Raw genomic sequence first — 10,233 nt, forward strand, 5'->3', positions numbered from 1 at the left:
AAGCCTACAATGGGCAGATAGGAGCCAAATCTCTATTTATAACACTTGCAAGAGATGGGTGGAGTGCAAGCCAACATGAGGTAGCCTTATCACCAGCATACAACAGAACAAAAAGGCAAAATTGGCCATTCGCACTGCAGGCCGCACATCTTATGCAGGCAAAGTTTGGGTTAGTCTGAACCGAACCTCAAATGAACCTTACCAAGTGATTGGCCGAGTGGGATGGAGGTGGCTACGATCAGCAAGGGACACTAGAGACCTGGAGAAAGACACCAGGGGAGCCTGGATATGTGAGCATACCCCCTTTTTTATGTGTATTAAATTGTTAAGCCTCCATCTTTACAAACTTATTCCAAAGTTCATAACGAATCTCGGTTCGTAGTATTCGGTTTGCCCATCTGTAGTTAATATACCTATTTGTAAAGCAACATTAAAACTTTAGTGGCCAAAAGGTTGATAGCAATTTACTGGTAGAACAGTAGGCCTTGATATTGGGCCTTTTGTTGAATTTTACCAGCAATGCACTTTTCTACTAAAAAGTTAAATGCTAATTCATATAACCTCATGACTAGAGATGAGCAAATAGCTTATCTAAATGAAGTGAAGCGCTTCGTTTGAAGTCAGTGGCCCTTCAGCGCTGCTTTGCTCTTCCCTCTCAGGATGGCAGGAACACTGGATCCAATCCTGGAAAACTTCTTCCAGTTTCCCAGATTGGATCCAGCTTTTCCCCAACACCTGGGGTGGAGCGGCAGGGAGCAGAGCAGTGCTGAAAGGACAGCAACATGATGAGTGGAGCGCTGATCAAAAGAAGCGCTTCACTTCATTTACATAAGCTTTTTGCTCATCTTTAGTCATGATATTCTCCTAGTAAGTCACCAAACTCAGGCAAAACTACTATACTCAAAAGTTTGGCAACTCAGTTAACTGAATAGATGGACATTCTTAAAAGGGTTAAGAACAGCGCTACAAAAACATGGCCCCTTTCTTCCAGAGACAGCACCACTCTTGCCTCCAGTTTGGGTGCAGATATTGCAACTCAGTTCCATTAAAGTGAATGGAGCTTAATTGCAAACTCCACATGATCTGGAGACAAGAGTGGTGCTGTCTCTGGAAGAAAGTGGCCATGTTTTTGTAGCACTGGATAACCCCTTTAATACTGCTCTTCATTCTAATAAATTATCATGCCTCTTTTATGTACAAACCCTAGTACCAGTGTTGAGTATGAAGATAAAATAAAAATCACTAGTATTCAGAACCAACATAAATGAGCGTGTGCACTATGACATTGTTACTGTAACTGGGAAAATATTTCAGGCAAACTAATGGTGACAGGACCATGGCATATCACAATTAAGTATTTATGAAGCACTTGAAAGTTTGCAAAGGGTGACAGGTGACATATCCTCTAGTTCTCACTTGTTTAATAGGATGACACAGAGAGGCAATCTGCAATATGATATATATTTAGAAACCTTTTAGTTTTCACTAAACTGCTGTAACAAAAAAAAAAAACAATGTATTACCTAGGCACAGATGTTTTCCTTGTAAAGCCTAGCATTGTAAATGAGTTCTTTGTGTTATATTGTGCGATTTACTTGTGGCAGAAGGGTATAAGTCTTAAAGGGGTATTCCCTGTTAAAATTACTTATCTCCTATCCACAGAACAGAGGATATGTGTTAGGGGAATTTCCAATTGCTCATCTGACCACAATCTCTAGAACAGGGCTTTGTTCTGAATGAAGCAGCTAGTCACGTGTGCATGCCTTTCCTCCATTCATTGTCTATGGGAGCTGCAGAAGGTAGCCAACACTCCAATGAATGGGCCAGTTGTGCTCACATGTGGCTTGCCACTCCATTTGTAACAAAAACCCTTGGACCCTGTTCTGGGGATCACGTGGCAGTCCCAGTGGTCAGACTCTTGGGAATCTGACACTTAACCCCTATCATGAGGATAAGTAACTTGACCTCAAAATGAACCAAAAAATCAGTAAAGTCTGGTCACCCAATAACCATATGAAGCTCCAAAGTCCAGATAGCACTATTCCCTCGTAAACAAATCCATGGTACTGGTCCACTATATTAAGTTGGCAATGGCATCTTGAGAAGTGGATAAGTGGATTAAATCATTCCTTCATTAATATATAAAAGATAAAAATCCAAAACACCATGAGAAACAGGAACAAAATCAACAAGTTTCAGCCCCTCACCCCCAATGGCCCTTATTCATGATACAATGGGCATCCATCATGGTAAGGGACAGTGGAAGGGGTCTTTTTTACACCTGCTTGCTGATATATATATATATATATATATATATATATATATATATCCATATACATATTTTTTAGATTTTTATCTTTTGTATATTAATAAAGGAATGATTTTACCCAGTTAGTGCGGACCTACGCAATTTACTTAAACTGAAAATACCTCTTTAAATATATCAACATCTGTATGGGGCGCTATGGTCGTCTAGTACTTTTTCTATTAGAATAATACAGTTTCCGTCACAACCCAGAACATATACTGTATATGTAAATAATAATCAATTTGGCACGTGTATATTCTATAAATAGGATTGAGGGAGTCCCATTGTGTTAATTCTATACCAAGTGTTCCAGAATATATTGGTTTTAGCTTGCCCTCTGTTCAACCTTTTCAGGACATTGATGCTAGTGGATGGTTAGACTAAATTAACATGAAAATTGGTGCAGCTTTAAAAGGGTTCAAATACAATCCTCAAAAGCAATAGGAGTTTGGCACCAACTAGGGAGCAATGCACAGTATTGATCGGAGCATCTCATTGAGACGTCCTCAGGCGAAATACTTGGTATGAGCTACTTCATGCCCCAGTGTGTATTATGGACCCTTATCCATCATGAAAGGAGAATGTTCAACTTGCCAATAACATAATACTTATATAAAGCGGCCAGATCTGCCTTCATTCACAATATTCAGCCAAGCAAACATGTATACATCAAAGGTCTAACAGAATCAAGCAGGAAAAAGAGCAAGTAGGGGTTTTAGAACATGAGCAACGTTCTATAATCCAGCCAGCTTCATTAAAGAGCGCTAAGCCTCTGTCTTCTAAACTTTCATTCTAACACATTGAGCCGCGTAGGGTGCGACATATCCTGCAGTATGTGATGGGTTCCTATAATCAGCTTATCAACCGGAGGGGATGAGCTTAACAACCAATGAAAAAAGGACACAAAAAATAAAGCAGGAGATTTGAAAAAAGGAACGTAAACATAAAATGTTGTGGTGACTATAAATCAGGGGGGAAGGGAGCCTTGGCTCTCCGGCTGTTGCAAAACTTCAACTTCCATCATACGGCGGTCCAGGCATGATGGGAGTTGCAGTTTTGCAACAGCTGGAGAGCCAAGGTTCCCTTCCCCCCTGCTATAAAAGGATCTATTAAATTCTGCAGCCTGACTGATCTGAACTAATGATAATGATAGATGGGATATAGACTATAATTTAATAGGTCACATAAACAGAGCTTTGCCTTCTCATCCCCCCTTCCTTGTAGATTGCTTATCATGCAAAAGGTGTGCAGCGTCCTATTGCAGCACGCTTGGTCAATATCATCATTTACATTTTACTTCCACACCACTGGTTAAGCACCATATGTCTCCATACGGAATAGTAGTGCTATTTCAGCGTGTGCTGCTACACACGGTAAGGTGTGTGTACACAACCCAATCCTTATCTACATGTATTATATGCTATATCATACAGTATTAGCTTTCACATGTGCTTCCTTTTTGTATTATAGTGAGTTATTATTGTCAATGAAGGAGACTGGGGGGGGGGGGTATATTAATGAATGGTAAAGAACACTATGAACATGGCAATGTGATCTTGTAAGCATCCCTTTTCTATTCTGCTATCTTGTATGGTCAGCTGGCCCTCGCTGCCTTTAGTTGAGAATGATTGTTGCCTCCAGGGCTGCATAGACTGAAGATAAAATGAATCAGACATGTGCGCTGTCCATGGTGTTGAAACCTCCTATGGCTGTAACATTCATATTCAGCTGAACTCTATTGATTGTCAAACACTTCTGCTGCATGCAGCTATTATATGCCATGATGGAAAAGCTACAGATTTTACATGGAGATGTAGCAGAGCCAATGCGTTTGTCACTCTTCGTAATGTCGGAGTAAAGAGTTAAGTGTCAGCTCTGCTACACCTGTACAAACAAATGATGCCTGAACTAATCCGGCCATCATGACTATAGTTCAGCAGTATCTGATTGACCTCATAAATGAGAAGAATCACTTTAAATAATACAGAATACATGCATGCCAAATGCAATGTCCTTTACCTGGCTCAGTTATATGGAGCTGTTGGTCTGAGGGTAAGAGTAAAAGAAACTCTGTGCAAGTTCTCTGTTCCAAGTCAGCCACTTGCTTCTTGCAAAGCTCTTTGATGATGTGGATTGCCTTGTGACACAAGTTTGCATCTTCTCCTGTTGCCGTATTCATTTCCCACACAGCATCCTTCCCAGCTCTGGCTCTTCTCTCTCCCTCTCTCTTTTCTCTCCAAAGATTTTTTTTTTTCCAGGGAAAAAAAAAATCAACAATTCATAATATCAAGGAAAAAAAACATATCTAAAGTAGTTTCTTAGGTGGCTGCACCATCCACAGGGAATTGAAGGGTTGAAGCATTCATTGGAGTTCACAGAGAGTCTGATTGTCTTATTGCCTGGGATCAGATATCTCATTTACTGCCGAGGCGGTTCCTGGACCAAGATCCTCCTACTACATTAAATTGTTTGATTCTCTAAAGCTACTTTTTTTTTTTCTGAAGCAGAAAAAGCAAAGAGCTGTTAACCTCTTAATAACTCAGATGTGTTTTTTTTTTTTTTTTTTTACTGGCTTCAAGTGGACCAGCTGTACACAGGCAATGGCTGTAAATCTTTCAACAAGCTGTTCTCAATTGTTGGTTTCTGCTGGGCAGTTAGATAACAAGGCTGCGCAGCAAGAAGGAACACAAATATTATGCAATTACTGATACATTGTATTGTCTATTAGCAACTGTACACACAACAATGGAAAGAATCAGCTAACATGTTACTAGTAAGATGTAGTCATAGGAAGATTTTTGCTACTTATATTGGCATATACTACTTTACATTGTGTATATAATACTATATATATATATATATATATATATATATATATACACACAAATTCATATATATACTACTTAACATTGTGTATATGAGACCATATTTCATATATATACTACTTTACATTATATGTAAAGTATGAGAGACTCTATAAATATATATATATATATATATATATATATATATATATATTTATATATATACACAAATTCATATATATACTACTTTAGGCTATGTTCAAACTACGTAAGTTCCACAGAAATCACGGCTGTTGTTACAACTGCCATGATTTCTGCGGTGCTTACGTAGTGCTGAAGGCTGAGGGAATGCCGGCCGGAGTGTATACCCATAGTATACACTCCGGCCGGGATCCCTAGCGGCGCCGTAGAAAACCAACATGTCAGTTTTCTGTGGCCGCTATTCAGTGAATAGTGGCCGCAGAAAACCCTGTCAGTTCACAAAATTGAGTGAGTGGCTCCGGACGCAGGCTCCATTGTGTGCTGTGGGGAGTTCTGATGCGGAAGCGCACTGATGCACCCGCATCAGAACTCAGCAGCGCTAAAGATCATCCGGTCGGTACTGCAGTACCAGCCGGTATGATCTTTTCTGAGACCGGCCAGTCTTATACAGCATGTGACCATAGCTGTATATTGTGTATATAAGACTATCTATATATATATATACATACACAAATTCATATATATATACTACTTTACATTGTGTATATGAGAATATATATATATATATATATATATATATATATATATATATATATATATACATATTAAATACACAAATCCTTATTTATACTACTTTACATTAACCACTGGAAAATGGGTATATGAAAATATAGTTTGGCTATTTGCAAGCAATAAATACAAATAGTATAATAGTGGGGAGTCCCAGGGGTGTTACCCCCAAAAGCACTATTAGGCTATGTTCACACTGCGTATGAGTCCGGCCGTTGTGTGAACCGCGAATATACGCACGTAGTTTTGAGGTTGAAAGTATACGATATACGCCCGCACAATGCACACTACGTATGAGCTTACGGCCGGATCGTATACGGCGCCGTGAAAAATGAACAAGACCATTGTTTGAGGACGGAAATGTTCCAACTCACGGCCGTGGATTTCCATGTCCCGTACAAAGTACTTATTGCAGCCAAATTGAACTTGATTTTTCGATCCAAAAGGTTTTGTGAGGGCTGGGCGAAGATTTCCAAGTAAATGACCTGTTTCAGATCGCTTCGAAACAAGCTAGGGAAGCATAACTGTACTACGGGCGTATGTTCTCGGTTCGTACGCATCCGGCCGCATGTCGATTTCTCCCACGCCCGTAGTTTCAGCCGCACATGTACGGTGGCGTACGAAATGCGGCCGGACTCATACGCAGTGTGAACATAGCCTTAAAGTACACAATGTTTTGTTAAGATCCTTGTAAAGATTCATTTTTAGGCCATGTTCATACTGTAAGAACATCTATGCTCCTAGGAGAATACCTAATTCCAACACATAAAGATATAGCCGTACATTATGCTCAGATTAAATTCTGAAACGCCAACATAGCGTAAAGCACCCACAATAACTAAGTTCACACAAATGTATTGAGAAGTACAACAAAACCTTGTTAGATCTATCACAAAAAACACTAAAAACAATGACCTGGGAGGTGGGAGACCCCACTACGGGGACATGTAATGGTATAAAGTGCTTGTGCATATGATAAACATTCAGTAAACCTGTCAGCATAAATGTATATATAAATAATAAAGTGCAAGTGCTGCTTCACAGTATGCTCCAGTATGCTGAACAGAATAAACAGAATAAATACAAGGTGCCATCCAATTACCACACATGCAATATTGCACAATTATAAGGGTCCCAGTCCGCTGGCCTCCCACCTCACTCCAACGCTGTTTCACTTCTGCTTCGTTAGGGAGTGACAAAGCGGAAGCGAAGCGGAGTTGGAGTGAGGTGGGAGGCCAGAGGAATGGGACCCGTGTAATGCGTAGTTTTACGAAAATATACGTAGTGTGAACATAGCCTTAATCTGTATCACTATAGATCAGGGGTCCTCAACTAGCGGACTGCGGTCCGGACCCCGGCTGCGGCGCTGCTCCCGGCACAGTAAGTATCTATGAGCGCTCGTAACAAGCACTTATAGATACCGAGCGGCAGCAACAGCAGCAGCACTGACAGAGAGGAAGCCTTTGGCTCCCTCCCTGTCAGTCACTCTCGTGGCCGCAGCGGTCACATGAGGCCGCGCTCCCCCTCTGGTGTCGGCACTCGAGTGACGTTCCTGCGTCGGCGGGGAGAGCGGCCTCTAGTCACCGCTGCAGTGCGGCCACAGGAGGAAGGGAAGAGGACGCACAGGAGACGCGCAGGTGAGTATAAAGTTTTTTTTTTAATGCTATATGGGACAGGGAGAGCACACAGGGGGTTATATATTGGGGAGAGCAAAGCATGGGGGCTATATACTGGGGGAGAGCGCAAAGGGGGGCTAGATACTGGGGGGGAGCACACAGGGAGGCTATATACCGGAGGGGGGCACACAGGGGGGCTATATACCAGGGGAGAGCGCACAGGGGGGCTATATACTGGGGGAGACCACACAGGGGGGCTATATACTGGGGGAGGGGGCTATATACTGGGGGAGACCACACAGGGGGGCTATATACTGGGGGAGACTGCACAGGAAAGCTATATACTGGGGAGACCGCAAAGGGGGGCTATATACTGGGGGAGAGCGCACAGAGGGGCTATATACTGGGGGGAGCACACAGGGGGGCTATATACCGGGGGGAGCACACAGGGGGACTATATACCGGGGGAGAGCGCACAGGGGGGCTATATACTGGGGGAGAGCACACAGGGGGGCTATATACTGGGGGAGATGAAACAGGGGGGCTATATACTGGGGGAGACCGCACAGGAAAGCTATATACTGGGGAGACCGCAAAGGGGGGCTATATACTGGGGGAGAGCGCACAGAGGGGCTATATACTGGGGGGAGCACACAGGGGGGCTATATATTGGGGGAGAGCAAAGCATGGGGGCTATATACTCGGGGAGACTGCACAGGGGGGCTATATACTGGGGGGACCGCACAGGGGGGCTATATCCTGGGGAGAGCACACAGGGGGGCTATATACTGGGGGAGACCGCACAGGGGCGCTATATACTGGGGGGGAGCGCACAGGGGGGCTATATACTGGGGGAGAGCGCACATAGGGGCTATATACTGGGGGAGAGCACACGGGGGCTATATACTGGGGGAGAGCACACAGGGGGGGCTATATACTGGGGGAGAGCACACAGGGGGGCTATATGGGAGGGGAAGAGCACAGGGGGGCTATATACTGGGGGAGAGAGCAGATTCTCTCCATGTTTGATTAATCTCGCCCATATTGTTTATATATGACTACACATATAGTCATATATATGATATATATGACATGTACAGTGTATATATATATATATATATATATATATATATATATAGAGAGAGAGAGAGACAGACAGACAGACAGACAGAGAGAGAGAGAGAGAGTCATATCTCTCTCTTTAGTCATTTGGGTTTTACTCCTGCTAATATGATACAGATGGAAAGTGAATCCTTACAAGGATCCTAACAAAACATATTGCATGCTCCCTCCTTTATAGTGTTTTTGGGGGTGACTCCCCTGGGACTCCCCTCTATTATACTATTTACACTCATTGCAAATAACCAAACTATGCAGTTCAGGAGATGTCTGATGCTGCTTTCTAATTAAAAAAACATAGAATTGCCTGCGCAATATTCACCCGAGGTTTCTTGTATATAAGGTTGCCTGGGTCCTGATAAATAGCTTAGAGAGGGATATCACATTTTGAAGGCATGGAGTCCCTTATAATTGAAGAAATAGGTAGGCTGTCTTGTGTAACAGTCATAATTATAAAATAAAATATTGCCTGGGATTTATCCAGGGAATAATTGAATATCATTTGGATTTTTTCACCCGGTAAATTAAAATGAGCAGCTGGAGTGGATTTCATTTGCCTTTCCCAGGATCTACTCAGCAATAGATATGTAAAACTGCCTTTGAAACACAAATTTTGATTGCCGGGAAAATGCATCTCTTAAGCTTTGATGTTTTATTGCAGACTGTATGGCATAGGAATATATAGCAGGAGGCCGGATAGAAGGTCACATTTCTCTTACTCCAAGGAATCAGACAATTCTAATATATGCTTTAGATTATTAATAATTCTGAAGGTACGGATGGACTTGTGCCCTCTCCCTGGCTGGAGGTATATAAACACTGCATACAGATGTGTTCCATGTGAATAATACATCTACTCTCATGACCAAATTGTTTAATTCTGCAAAGATAGCAATTCCCTTCTGCTAGGACCTGCTTCCCCTGTGTCATGTTGGTGGCTCCTGCCCCCCAGCATCCTGGCAGAAACAGCCATTGGATTACCTTCTGCCTATATGGTACAGCTCCATCGGTCTGGGTTGTTCCCAGTTCTGCCCATAGAGCGCACATGCTTCCTCTTGGCCTCCTAAAGGGCTAGTGCGTGAACCCAAACCCTTTCTCCTCCAGTCACAGCACGATATTCTGCACAGATTGATGGTAAGTGCCGCCCCTTCTTTACGTTGGTATTCTGATAAGCTACGTGTACCTCTTGATAACTTTGCAGCAGAACTGTTCATTTTGCTCTGGGTTGTAAAGGGTCCTTTAGCTCAAGGCCAGCAAAAATATGTAACACTATTGGGGCATTTTAGTAATACTAATACACACAATGGGCAGTGTGCTTGACCTTTACCCAACAGAGCATGTGCCAGATGTTGTATGCCATATGCCCTCTTATTAAATCTTCTATAGACTTAAAACAATACCAGGTTGGAGATTAGTGGAGAGGTGTCAGTAAACTATGATGAATGATTTGTACTACGTAGGTGCAACTCCCAAGCTACACCTTATTAGGCATTCATATGTAATGGAGAAAATCTCCAGGAGCCTTATAAATATGCGACATTCTTCTATGTTTAGTTGAAACACAATTGCAGTTGCAGTATAATCACAACCATCACCTTATATTCACTTTAATTGT

The 10,233-nt window shown here is 42.3% G+C and overlaps 1 protein-coding gene across 1 annotated transcript in view; it reads right to left on the reverse strand.

The window, feature by feature from the left end:
* SYT6 (synaptotagmin 6) overlaps nucleotides 1-4,487 on the reverse strand; it is a 229,118-nt gene extending 224,631 nt beyond the window's left edge. Inside the window, exon 1 of the mRNA XM_069944997.1 lies at nucleotides 4,328-4,487. Within this exon, the coding sequence (XP_069801098.1) occupies nucleotides 4,328-4,487 (160 nt within the window). The remainder of the gene's footprint in view (nucleotides 1-4,327) is intronic.
* Between the last annotated feature and the right edge of the window lie 5,746 nt (nucleotides 4,488-10,233).

The sequence above is a fragment of the Dendropsophus ebraccatus genome, chromosome 11, assembly GCF_027789765.1.
Source record: "Dendropsophus ebraccatus isolate aDenEbr1 chromosome 11, aDenEbr1.pat, whole genome shotgun sequence".
In the NCBI taxonomy this organism is placed as follows: domain Eukaryota; kingdom Metazoa; phylum Chordata; class Amphibia; order Anura; family Hylidae; genus Dendropsophus; species Dendropsophus ebraccatus.